General features: G+C 35.2%; 1 protein-coding gene across 5 annotated transcripts in view; it reads right to left on the bottom strand.

Moving 5' to 3' along the window:
• The window catches only part of LOC128244766 (piezo-type mechanosensitive ion channel component 1-like), a 102372-nt gene that overhangs the window by 29314 nt on the left and 58906 nt on the right, over nucleotides 1–14152 (bottom strand). For 4 of the 5 annotated variants that reach the window (XM_052962831.1, XM_052962829.1, XM_052962832.1 and 1 more), the window contains 9 exons: nucleotides 13769–13942; nucleotides 12500–12607; nucleotides 11262–11462; nucleotides 10351–10552; nucleotides 9712–9991; nucleotides 8765–8788; nucleotides 2398–2583; nucleotides 1428–1485; nucleotides 906–1005 (listed from right to left, as the gene is read on the bottom strand). In XM_052962831.1, coding sequence (XP_052818791.1) covers nucleotides 906–1005; nucleotides 1428–1485; nucleotides 2398–2583; nucleotides 8765–8788; nucleotides 9712–9991; nucleotides 10351–10552; nucleotides 11262–11462; nucleotides 12500–12607; nucleotides 13769–13942 — 1333 coding nt within the window. The remainder of the gene's footprint in view (nucleotides 1–905; nucleotides 1006–1427; nucleotides 1486–2397; nucleotides 2584–8764; nucleotides 8789–9711; nucleotides 9992–10350; nucleotides 10553–11261; nucleotides 11463–12499; nucleotides 12608–13768; nucleotides 13943–14152) is intronic. The other variant, XM_052962830.1, reaches the window with a different exon arrangement.

The raw sequence follows: 14152 nt of genomic DNA, 5'->3' as shown, positions 1-14152 counted from the left end.
TCAAATGATAAGTTTATGGGCCGAAAGAACAAACATTTTAAGTGACAAAAAACGATAGGCAGATAGAACATTTTCGCAATCTCAGCTCAAGTTGAATGTTGTTAATTTTAGGGATAAGTAATATTTTATGTTTATTTTTGGTCTTCCAAACAATAAATTGCTTAGAAGACCAAAAATAAATTCTAACTTTCTTAGTGTTCAGTGCAAAATGCCTCTATTGTACTGAGAGCCTATGCACAAGCTCCTAAATAAGTCACTTAACCCTTTGCATGCTGGGTAAATTGTCGTCTGCTCAAAAATGTCGTCTGGTTTATTCTAAATTTCTTTCATTTTACTTAAAACTTTGGGGATATATTGACTGAGTGGCAAACAGCTTGGAACCTGACCAGGCACCGAGTTACTCGGTGTCTTGTCTGGTTCCAAGCTGTTTGCAAAGCCTTTAAAATCGCCATCAGCAGCCTAAGGGTTAATAAAACTAACTAATGACTTAAAGAAAATTTTGCAATTGCTTCCTTCAGAGGCTTTCTAAATTAGTAACTGACAATCCTGCCAGTGATCCCATTGGTTGAGGCATGAGCCTGAACACTAAACAATGATTATTAATGGTCTTCAAGGGCCATATCTCCTGAGAGCATATTTTTTATCATAAGCCAAGATATTATGTCAATAAACATTGCATCCAAGTTTGGTTAAGATTGGAGAAATTAATGGAAAGTGGAAATTTGACAAGAAAGTGAGCATCTTTACAAAACGTTGCTGACAAAAAGATCTCTGTTTGTCTGCTTACACAGACAGCATCAAATTTGATTTTTTTCTTGATTGCTTAGCAGACGCTTAAGTGTGGCCTCTTTAATACATCTTTCAGTTGCACAATAATTTAAAAAGCATCAAGTGACATGACTTACAAGGTACTTTGTAGCCTGGTCGTAGGCAAGTGAGGCCAAGTAGTTGTACCAGCCAGCATGCCTTGTCCTCTATTATCTTGATGTACACACACCCTGGCAGCTAAAAGACAAAGGAAAATTATGGAGATGTCAAGCACCAAATTCTTCAATAAAAAATACCCTTAAATAGATACTACTCTGGAAAAGTTGATATAATTTTCACAGTACACCAGCTGTTTGGAAGTTTATTCTGTACCAAAACCAAAGATGAATTACAATGTCATGTATTTATTGAGGGCTAAATCATCATTTCTCCTCAGACTGTATAATAGGTTGCTTTAATTTGAGCTTAAAATTATGGTAGTCCTTAGAGGTTTACAGAATATTAAGTAAGCAATCTTTTTTCTTATTTCACATTGCCTGAATGAAATTGTATTAGTTTCTACAAAGATTCAAATAGTATAGTTTTCAAGTATATTAAAAATGAAAAAGGAAACTGTTCATGTTTTGTATTTTCTTTATATCTAAGACGAAGTTACCAACCTGGAGGGCGGCCTTCAGCAGAATGATGAAGTAACAAAGACCCAGCAAGAGGTTCCAACTGAAAACGGAAAGTTGAAACAAATAAAATTATGTTTAAAACCTAGGTCTGAAAATGATGATACTTTCTTATAAAAATGTTTAAATGGCAGAGTTCTTATGTTTATAACCAGTGCAGTATTTATCGTTTATGATTTACAGCAGCATTAATTTCATATTTCATTTAAAATTCTAAATCCATTAACTTATTAAAAATCAGCCACTATCCTTCAAAGTATCCTTAGTAACCTAATATGCAGGCAAGATGAGAATGAGAGAACCATGGAGCTCATCTGTTGTTTTTCAGTTGAAATATTCGACAATCATCTATGACAATTAAGTCAGAGCTTCAAGTCCTGGTGTTCCATGTTCATATTGTCTCTTGCAACGAGTGTACAAAGTTTCACTTGAATAAATTGAAAGTTTTAAAGTTAACACCAAGACTTTTGGTTAATTTTCATTTTTGTATGCCAACAACAATCGCATGCCAAAGCTATTATTGTACCTTTGCTTTTTCTCATCTAAAATTTAACATCAAATGGCAAGAATATTCCTTTTGCATTACTTCTATTTCACCGCTATAGCTCATCAGGGCTGACTTAGGATATTGTTCCCTGCTGGGAGTCCGGAGGATGGAAATTTTGGGGGATGGAAATTTTGGAGGATTTTCCCTCCGCCAGGGGATATGGCATGTATAGACTTTATTTTTTAAAAATTCTTTACATAATATTGACACTTCTTTCATTTGAGATAATCCCTTCACATGATAGACCAAATTGGGAAAACCCCAAAATGGGCAAAACCAAGATGACAAATGAGCAATTGATAAATGGCTATTATTGTTTTAATAATATAAAACAAGCTAAAAGGCAGAAACTACCTTACATAAATAATCCAAAACATCAGATTATAATAACAATGTTAAACCACTTACGCTCTAACAAGCCTTCTCAGAGGTTTTATGAGGAACTCTCGTTCGAACCACATGAAGTAGAAGACAGCGATCACATAGCCCATGCTAAACAGGTTGATCCGGGACGTGCCCGCAATGAACACGATGGCTAGTGTCACCCAGAACATGTACACAAACACAAAGTTCTTGATGATGTCCAGGTATGAACTGAAATATAATTGAGTTCAATATTGAGTATGGTCTAATAATAATAAGTCCCCACCATGACAACATCCTCCATTTTGAAGTTCTTTAAACATCTATGGGACAATAGATTGTTCTCAGAAGGAAAAGGCACATATCAATGTTTATCCAATCTGGGATGTTTTTCTGCTTAAGACATTTGATGCCTGCAAAATTGACCAACGACTTTGAATACACTTTCCTACTGGAGTGACAGGATTTAGAAAAAAAAATGCAATTTGTCCCTGGTTATTCCACCCCTTACTGGCGGAAAACATTGATAGATGCATATCACACAATATTCTAGATATTCAGAGACTAAACAATACAAAGAGAGACAATTAACACTTCTAAGGATTGAAGTTTGAATGTTTAATTTTTTTAAAGAAGCACAAAGAATTTCTCCATCACAATATTACTGAACTTCAAGAAAATTTACAAAAAACATAAATTATATGAAAAATACAAATACTGCTTAAATTAAGTACTGTTTAAAAAAACATGCACAAATTATTCAGCTGGTATCAATAACAGGACACAAATTCTGAAAAGAAGAAGTACAGAAATGTCATATACACTTAATTATATACATAAAATTAATTATGTGCATAATTATTATAAATTACTGCAGTGCTGAATTATTAACCAATAATAACATTGTGTTAAATAACAGGCTTTGTTTAAGTGTTTTGTACATCATTCCAGGAGTGTGATGAATGCCCCCACTTTGGCCTCATCAGAGAGATAGCCATTGTGTAATATTAAGTTAACTCAAATAGATGATTGTAACTGACAAATGGGCCTGAATTTGGATGACATTTTTCGTAAAGAACTGTTTTTCTCCCACCTCAGATAAGTAAATCCAAAAATCTGGCCATGCTGGAATATAAGTATCCATCATGTGTTTCCGGTACGGATAGAAAAATCCGACCCGAGGGCACGTGCGTAGGCCGGTAACGAGGCTTGCCGAGTTACCGCCCACGCAGCGTGCCCGAGGGTCGGATTTTTCGATCCGGACCGGAAAAACATGATTGATATTTTTTCTTGCATATCTAAATTTATCAATTTGTGGAAAAAATGACGTTGAAAACAAACTTTTGTACAATTACACCAAAAAGCGTGTGCGACGTTGTTTACCGACGTCATAGAGCGCAGTTATTTTGAATAACTAAAAATAGCGTTTTTAACTATTATTTATGTTTAATTTTAATTAAAAGTCTTGCAAACATCTATATTTGATTGCGCTTTATTGAAATAGCTAATATATTGTTCATAAACCATACAATGAATGAAATAAGAAGTGGCACGTTGTTGCGCGTGACTCATCTTACATGGGGTATGTAAGATGGGTTTTTCCAGCACTGGTCACATGACCGCAAACACACGTCCGGTATGCAAGAAATTCTTGTCTTGCCCAAGGGGAAAGATAAAACAAGTACCCGTATGGATGTCCTTTTTTATTATCATCACACAACTACCTCCCTTGTTAAAGACCTTTGTCTGTAGCATCATGGAAACCTTGTCTTGTGTAAATATTTAAATTAATTATTTCTTGCTTCAAATGGCACCATAAAACAGTTTTCACGCAGCATTCAAGAATTAATGCTGTACTCTCCTCAGAAATATTTGAAGACTATTTGACTATTTACATAATCTGAATCACTGCGCACATACCCATGTTAACCACAAATTATCACATAATATTATAAATACACGCAAATTATTTTCATTACGCACAAAATAGTTCCAGCAAAAAAATAATTTTTTCAAATTTTATTTAACTGAGGTAGGAGAAAAAGCATCTACCATTGCCGCTTGTGTAACATAGGCTCATCCCTACCCTTGCGCAGGGTGTTCTGCGGAAACTCGGTAAACCTTGTTTCTGCGCTCGGGATGCAATGAATCTATCTTACACTCTTGGTCATGAAAGATACTTCTTATCTTGACACACATTCTGTGAATAAACTTCAGCTGAGACACAAGTTATTCGTATGATTAACCTTTTCAGGCTCCATTGACCACTTAGTGTGACCTTGACCTTTGCAGTTCGAGCAATAATGCTGAAAGCAATAATTAAAGTAACAGCTGAGATACTAATTATTCTCTATCTGTTTCCAAAAACCATTAAGTATGACCTTGACCATAAAGGTGAGAGCTCAAAATTGCTATGCGCGACACACCTTCCAATGCTGCTCTATGATTGGGGTCAATTGACATGTATCCTTGAATTTTGAATTCTATGAGCGACACAATTTCTCACGCTGCTTTACAATAGATTAAGGCCACACCAAATTAATAACTTGTTCATCAGATTTCCCGCACCTATTTCTTCAGAAAAGCAAAAAAATAAATATATTTGCAACATTTCACTTCCTGATTCTTGAAAATTACGTCAACAAATTACAATTCTATCACCATTTAAAGTTTGATTAAATTTTGGACAAATGTGTTTGTTTTAATTTGGCTCAGGCTAAAAGTAAACGTATATACCCTGGGCAAGAAGTGCTGAATTTTATCATGATTGACAGTGATTATCCAAAGTTTGAATTAGGTTCGGACATGTTTGACGGGAATTCGGATGACCGTTACAGTGAAAAGACAGTTTCCAATCGTACATCTATACCTATTACACCTGTCCAGGTAAAAACTTCAGGTGTGTATTTAAACTTCTTTGTTGTTTTGCTTTTAATATAGCATTTATGATGTTTTTTTTGTATTATTTGTTTTCTTAAAAAATAATTATACATTTAATGATTTATGCATGTTTGTTTTTATTTTGCTACAGATCAGAGTATGGTGTTTATTTAATTCATATGCAATACATGTACAGTAATAGAAAAATAAAGTTTGGCCAAGAAACGAGCACCACCTTTCTTGTGTTATCATCAAACTGTTTCAGTAATGCATACTACATTATATACTACAATGAACATTTATGTATGATATTGCTTATTAAAATTTCAGACTCCTCCGACTCAGCGGATACTGAAATTCCTGTCCCGATGAGGCAACAAGGGCGTGCTTGTGGTGGAGGCCTTGGTCGCTGATGAGTCAATGTTCGTGGACAGTAGGATGACGCTAAAACTTAACCTGACTGACATTCATATCTGCTTCATGGAATCCCATGAGTTTTACCATTCACACAAAAACATCAAACAAGCCGGATTGTGTATATTTTGTAAATATTAGTCAAAAAGGATAAAAAAAAATGGTGCCAGACTGTGTAATTGGAAAAACGTATTAATCACACTGTGTTGCGAATAAATATTTGTAGATTTTTTAGATGTTCATGTATATATTTAAACTATATATGGAAAACATTCAAGTTTTAAATATTTATGCTGATTGGTTTTTGTCTATGAAAAAATATTGCATATTCTTGTATTTTTTTAAATATTTTTTTGCTATATTTGAAAATTGACACAATCAGTATTTGCAGTACAAAAGAAGTAAAAGTGTTTATGTTTTCTATTACTTGTCTAAATTTGAACAAGTTATCTAAAAAAATTAAGGAAAATCTGCAAATTTAAAAAAGATAGGCGTTAAATTCTGAGAAAGCCTAAAATCAAACTGGCGCTGGCTGGAATTTTTTTGTGACATGTTTTCAGCTGAAATGGTTTTCAATACGGTGTAGGTTTTTTGTAAATTCTATTCCAGAACTTAGATGGCTACCAAGCTTAAGGCCAATCGTGTAGTCAAAGCAAGAGTGATAGCTGTATAGTTTATATTTGACTACAAATGCCTTTATTCATTTTGTGAGTTATTTTTGAAGTCACCTTGTCTAGTCATTATCATGGCATGAGATATGACAATGTATTTTAATAGAGAATTATTTTTAACCAAGTTTTCCTAAGGGAAAGTGGAAAACCTAGTTAATAGATTTGGATATGCCATTGGGCAGGCAGGTGGCTGTGACCATTGGCGCTTGTGTCCAGGCTTAAACTTAGCCATGCATAGGGTATTTTGAAAAAAACTTTTCAAAAAGGTTTAAAAAACTGGAAAACTGTGGTTTTGAGTTCTCTCATTTATGAAGTAGTTTAAAGAAATACATTTGCTTGATCTCAAATAGCATTTGTTTGATCTCAAAACTAATATTTGTATAGAATTATCTTTTAGTGTTATCATTCTTTCACTGAATGTTATACATGTACTATTTACAATATCATTGTTTAGTTAATAAGTGAATAAAATGTGAGCAAAAATGAGTTAAATCACTATATATATTTGTTTGCTCTTCGCTCGCTCCTCTTCTTTGCTATTTGCAAAACAAATATTTTTATTATTATTTCGCTCGCTCGCCCCATTATTTTTTGGAAAAAATCTGATGAACAAGTTATCAATTTGGTGTGGCCTAATTGCTAGATTTTCATCCCCCCCCTGCCCCCTCTTTTTTCCACAGCCCAAAAACGTTTACTGACTCAAATAAGAGTGTTGAACTAGGGTCTGTAATAGCGTATCGGTTCAGTACTGTCCGGAAACATTATCCTTTTATACCTATGGTGTCGATGTATAACATTCACTTGTAAAAAAGGAGAAATGTTACGATCTTGTTCGTGGTTCATCTAAAATCACACGTATATCGTCCCTTATGCAATAAGAGCATGAACACAATTTCAACAGTGAAACTGAGTCATCTTAGAAAAAATTTGAATAAAACTTATTATTAATAAGGAAGCTACACCTAACACTCAACAGTCACAGATAGGAAGTGTGACTACTATATGCTTCCCTTTGAGAGCACAAGAAGTACTTTTGTTAATAACTACAAAAAAAAAACTAGAGCTGTCACAGGAGTGACGAATACCCCCAAATGCCGCCTGGACACAGGAATGGCAAACCATTCCTTTGAAAAGAGGCCATAACTCCAAGGTTACTGCCAAAAAATGTTCAAATCTGTCAAGCCTTTCATGAGTTATCGTCCAGAAACCATTTTTCTATTTTTATTAACAGTGACCTTGAACCCACCAGCCCCAATATCGACATTGATCTGTATCTTCTGATGTTACACCTGTGTACCAAAAATTGTTCAAATCTGTCTAGCCTTTCACCAGTTATCGTCCGGAAACTGTTTTTCTATTTTTAGTAATGGTGACCTTGACCTTGGCCCCACCAGCCCCAATATCGAACTTGACCTGTATCTTCTGATATTACACCTGTGTACCAAAAAAATTTCAAATCTGTCAAGCCTTTCATGAGTGATCGTCCGGAAACCGTTTTTTTTTCTTAGTAACAGTGACCTTGACCTTGGCCCCACCAGCCCAAATATCGAACTTGACCTGTATCTTCTGATGTTACACCTGTGTACCAAACACTTTTCAAATCTGTCAAGCCTTTCATGAGTTATCGTCCAGAAACCATGAAAACCGACAGACCGACCGACCGACAGACAGACGGACCGACAGACCGACCGACAAGCTCACTCCTATATACCCCCTCAAACTTTGTTTGTGGGGGTATAATTAAAGTTATTTAAACCACATTTTATTGAAATGACATAATATCACTCCTTAATAATTATTTTAATATTCCAGCTAAAAAGACTTAGTGTTCTGTCAGAGTAAAGTATTGTAGTAATACCAATTAGGTGCTTGTAAATCATTGGTTCCGTTGCTGTGAAAAGCCACTGGGTTTGTGTTGGAATGTCAACATTGACACCTTTGGGGTATTTTAGTTTAAAGCTTGATTTATGGAGTTAATGCCGCATTAAAGGATCGTTCAGAATGATAGCCACAGATCAACTCATGAGAAATGGTTATAAACATCTTTCACAAAGTTTCATTTTTCTTAAAGCGTTAGTAACATTTAACCATTAAACATCAATCTTTGATTTTAAATATGAATACTGCAATCTGATCTTTTGTCACCAGTTTTATATCACTGGTTTCCAGACATTTATGGAACAATTAACTCATTCAAAGACAAAAAATAAAAATAGTTGTCAAAACAATCAATCTGCGAGAGTGCGGCTTTAAGAAAAACATCCTTAGTTATCACAATCAGTGAATCTAAAGACACAACTATGATCACATAGTATTTGATCACAATTCTGAAAAGTATTATTATAGAAGATCTGTGGCTACCATCAAAGGAAAATGTAGTAATGGAAGGATGCAAGCTGAGACTGACTAGCAAGTATCGGTTATGAGAAAATTGGAAGATACAGTACCTTGGTACAACCTTGCCTTTTTTACTTGAAACACAGAGGCATTATATATTAATTAATAAAGGATAGGGGAATCACACACAGGCATAATGTGATAAATTCATTACAACTAACTAATTCAGAGCAAAAAGGCAGCAGTTTATAGACACAACACTGCATAGTAAAACATGTAATAGAGATACTTCAAATAGGAGTTTCAATGTTTTTATTTAAAGCAGAGATTGTTAAAGTCAATAAGTGAACATTGGGCAGATTGTTCAGAAAAAACATTAAGATAACAATGTGATTAACGCCATCATTGTTTATTTTTAAGGGTGAAATATTTACTGATGTGCTGACGCATTAATAAATATACATGAACAGCTGAAGCAATGGTCTCAGTCAGGTTAACAACAAAGCATATCACAAGTGTTCCCAAAATATTTCAGAGCAGTAACAATTTGAAAGAAAACAATTATGATGTTACCAACTTTAACACAGCTCTGAACAATCTGCCCAACATTTGATGCAAAACAAAGGCAGCTTTTACATGGAGAAAAACATATTGCATATAAGAAGACTAATTTTTGTTGTGAGGTTACCATACTTCAACTTAATGATAAGAATCAAATATTGCTTTTAAAAGCGGAAATAGTAACCAAAGGTAATGAAGTCTTATTGGTCATTAAAGTCTGCAAAAAAGCCAGGATATCAAGCAAGACCAAAAAGTAGATTTCTATCATATCAATTCACTTTTTATAAAAATATAATTAGCTTGATTAAAAGTTCAACATCTTGTTATACATGTAAGTTATAGTAAATATATACTTTAAATGTTATCTGTAACCAAGATTTTACACATTTGTCTCATTTTTTCTATTTGTTTCAATGTACAAGGCTTATACCACAATGCAAAAGGTTATGAGTGAACAACCAAACAAGTCAATCATAAATAATCATACAATACTTACGTGACTTCAGTAGTGAAATCCTTCACTGGTATGGGAGTCTTGGCCTCGACTTCCGGGAGTATATCCTCGTTTGACCCCCCATCCTGCATCTCTCCACGCATCGCGAGCTCCTTCCGGAACACGCGCCACTGCAGACACACTAGCAACAGCTGGAAGAAGTCAGCCACAAGCTTATAAGCGTTTGGCGGGGCCTCATAGTCTGGAAGGAACAGCCACTGTTCGAGCTCTGTTACCTGGTTGTCCTCCTCTAACAGCCAATGTTTGTTGTCCCATGCGTATGCTGAAACAAGGAAATAAGTGGTTAGTTGGATTGGTAATTATCAACATATCATGCATGAATAGCACTACAACCATTTCCAAGCCAACACTTACAGATTTTATTTCATTCGGAGCATAATTCAACAAATAGCCAGTTATGGGACTGGCTTTACATGAGCATTTTGTCATAGTTCCATGTATTGTACCACATGTCTGGCTAATATCAAAAGCATTCACAAAACAACACTAACCCCAAGCCTATGCACTACCTCTTACCTCTTTAAAAAAGAGTTGAGTTAGTAAGCAAATATGTTTCTGAAATACATATTGAGTTTGGACTGTATACTGAAATACAACAAGACTGTACAATCATATTCTTACTATAGCAGAGCCCAAGTGGTACACCAAGTGCCAGAAGGAATTGGACCGGTAACAGTATGACCAGTATCACCGTGTACACCGGCCACACCCTTGCATTATTACGGCGATTGAGGAGCAGGAGAATGCCCAGGAATATGGCATACAGCATGGAGTAGGCATCAACACGCACGCAGATTGTGATGGCCGTCACGATGTAACACAACTGGAAAGTAGTGATGCATGATTACATGTTTAAAGTATGTATGCATAGATCAATGCATTGACAGGATGTTTGTAGAAATTGAGTGTCATGTTATTAAACAATACACCTTTATCATGTAACACAGAAACCAACTTCTACCCCATTCTTGTTTCATTCATTGTAAAAAGAGTGCTTCAAATTGAATGACAACACTTATCTGTTAGTTTTAATGATGTTTTAAAGTAAAAAGGGGCATCACTCAACATTTTTTAGAGCCAGAGTTATGGGCCATGCTATACATGTATGTATTGTCTCTGAAAATATGTGTACCATGTTTCATTAGAATACCTTTCATGGTATTTGACTTATGGCCAAAGTTAAAGATTTTGCACCACAAAGATGCCAGCGCCAACAGCACCAAGGTTTTGACAAGATCTGAACTTTTTTTCCTTGTAAACTTGCTCGACATGCTTATAATCATCGGTTGTCCAGTTAGCCCACTCCGTTTTTCATATAGGCAACGAGGGTTCGTTTTCCGGCATGGGCCCATGTGAGTTTGGTTTGTGGTCGCCAATCCTGACAAGTGGGTTTCCTACAGGTACTCCAGTTTCCCCCACAACAAAAGGTGCCAACGAGAGTGATTAATATAATGTTGTAATAATTTGTTTAACCTTGTAAAATATTAAAGTTTAAACTAAACTAATAGTAATGAACAACATATATAACTAACCTCAAGTCCAAACTTGTAGAAGAAATAGTTGAGGAAATATTTCAAGCAAGAATTGGTCCCCTCATCTGCTTGGGCTCGCTTGATTGTACTGAAGATGATGCCAGTTTTGGGCTTGGGTACGCCTGGTTTGTTGTACAGCTGTGTTTGATGGTACACAATAACACGCTCAAATATGATGATCAGTAGAATGCCAAGGTAGTTCTGAAAAATATGCGTAGCTATAGTAAGTGCGTACTGGTTGCTATGCATTTCATGAATTGTTTGTTTAGTTCATTTTAATACTAAACAAGAAAATTTGACAACTGAGCTGCATTGCCAAAGAACCAAGTAAAATGTTAATAGCGAAATTAATGACAATCAAAGACATAAACATGTTAAGAGGGCAAGTGGTGATAACTCTTTGAACTGATGTTTTATTTTATTATAATATTCTTTATAAAAGTAATTTAATTATATTGCTAAGGTACACAGAAATGTCATTGTGTGTATTAACTAGTGTGATGGTGCATAGGCAAGATTGGTCTTGATTGGGTCAGTAATACAAGAGTTATTGCCCTTTAATTTGTTAAATAAATAGTTCCTGGTTTGACCCGGGATGTAATTAATAATTGGTTTACACCTTCCATGCCTTCCTTTATATATATATATAAAAATAAATTCCCTTTGAATGTATACTTTTGCGCATTGAAATGGCTCTAAACAGACAAATTATAGCTTTTTTCCTTAGTTTATGGGCAATAACTGCTGTATTACTTTGGCATGCACCAGCGCACTGTGGTTATACACACTGGGCATAAGTTTCTTGCATTAATCTGTCCAAAAGTTACATAGTGACAAATTGTAGCTATCATCATTAATTTAAGGGCAATAATCAATAAGGTTGACTGCGGACCCTTTCTATAGCTCATACAAAATATGAAATGATTTAACTTATATACAGAGCCTTGAATAATGTTGTAGAGGATAATTGTTTCAGTGTAAGATAGCAATATCTTCCACCGCGGGAGCACCAAAAGCTATATTTTATGAGTAACTTTGTTGCCCAAAAAATTATTCATTTTATCAGCAGAAATTTTTATTCTAATTAAGTAGGGTGAAATAACGTAATTGTCATGTTATATCACAGTAGAATACTAATTATACGAATAATGTTGATAATGGTAAAACACTCAAAACAACCAATGCCATCGTTACAATTATAAAGCACTATACTAGACATTGAGCACATATTGACTAACCTTTATGTATGCACCAAAGTTTAGTCCAAGAGAGTCCATTCTCTTCATGCCAACCCACTCCGCATTGTTTATGGTCGTGTTGAACGGGGCCTCCTGAGATATGTTACCCTGGAAAAATCAGCATTTATGCCATAAAATTTGCATAAAATCATACTTAACTTCAAAAATGAAATACATATGTAAAGCATACTTATTTTGCAGACAGAAGCTGTTTTTATTGGCACAAGGCAGCCCAAGCTTTTTGAGTGGTCAAAGCCAATGTCAAACTTCGACTTTTAAAATACTGACCACCTATACCACAGGACAATTTCACCATCAATTTTTTTCTTTATTATAACAATACCAATATTTCAGCAAAAGTTGAGAGCCTTTAAGTCAATTAATACTGTATAAGTCATAGGCAACAGTTGTACCAAGTTTCATTACAATAAAATAATAAAAAATTCTTATGCTATTAAAGCTGCACTCTCACACATTTACCAGCAGTCTTCTGGTGGCTATGCATTTTCGCAAAAATTGGCTCGTTCCAAGACAAAAAATAAGTTGTTTTACCGTTCAATCTGTTAGAGTGCAGCTTTAAGAACTCTTATGCTATACCAACATGTGAACATTTTTCCATGCTACTGCCAGTACATTAGGGAAACACAGTTACCCAACTATTTTCCTTTGAAAAACAACGACAAAAACAACAAAGAATGAACAAGACTGCTGTAAAGCTAACACCAAGATGAGTCAGTATTTTTAGTCATAACTCAACAATTATCAAAGCAAAGCTATACATATGTTTTGTCTCTGGCAGCATGTGTACACTGTGCAGTTTCATTTGAGTACCTTCAATGGTTTTTGGGTTGTCAGGTATGTGATTGACCTGGCAGTTGAAGGGCTGAAACCAAATTGGCAATGAGTTTGGGGAGCACTTTAAGCCTCCACTGGGAGTCAAAACAGGTAAAGTGGGGGTAAAGCCTACTGCCAAGGCTACACTGGCTTAACAGAAGCTCTTTTTCATGCAAACTGTAGAGTCAATACTAACAACAATTTAAGTAACAACCACAAGCAACCATTTCACTCTTTATAATCAGTTAAAAAACAAATCTTAGTATTCCTTCATATTTTTACTATTATTTTCTTGTCCCTTGAGCTGCAAAATCCACAAATCTGTGAACAAACCACATCCCTGTTTGCCAGAGTAAAAGTTTTTTTAAAAACCTACAAAAACGACATCAAGATGACAATGTCTGGACTAAAAAGCTTAAAACTCAATATACTTACAGTGCAGTTTGTAAGCCAGGGTGTGTTATCCACAAGGTTAAGCTGGTATATCATCTTGGAGAGAATAACTAGGGCAGTCCACAGCAAAGAGATGTGTGAAAACAGGAACCAGCAGCCCGTCATCGGCAGGAACACGGCCAGTAGGATCACGTATACTGCACTCACTGCTGACACCTGGGTAGAGAGAGTAATACTGAATAATAAGAGAGGTTCAGAACAGGCAGATGTGTGGAAATAGAAACCAAAAGCCTCTAATGGGCTAAGGCTAATATGTTCAACAGGAGAATGATACTCCCATTCTCAATCACTGAGATTATGCTGCCATTCTCAAAGGTTGAGATGATACTCACATTCTCAACGGTTGAGATTATACTCACATTCTCA

This window comes from Mya arenaria, chromosome 8 (assembly GCF_026914265.1).
Source record: "Mya arenaria isolate MELC-2E11 chromosome 8, ASM2691426v1".
Classification (NCBI taxonomy): Eukaryota; Metazoa; Mollusca; class Bivalvia; order Myida; family Myidae; genus Mya; species Mya arenaria.
This window is presented reverse-complemented; position numbering and strand designations above follow the sequence as displayed.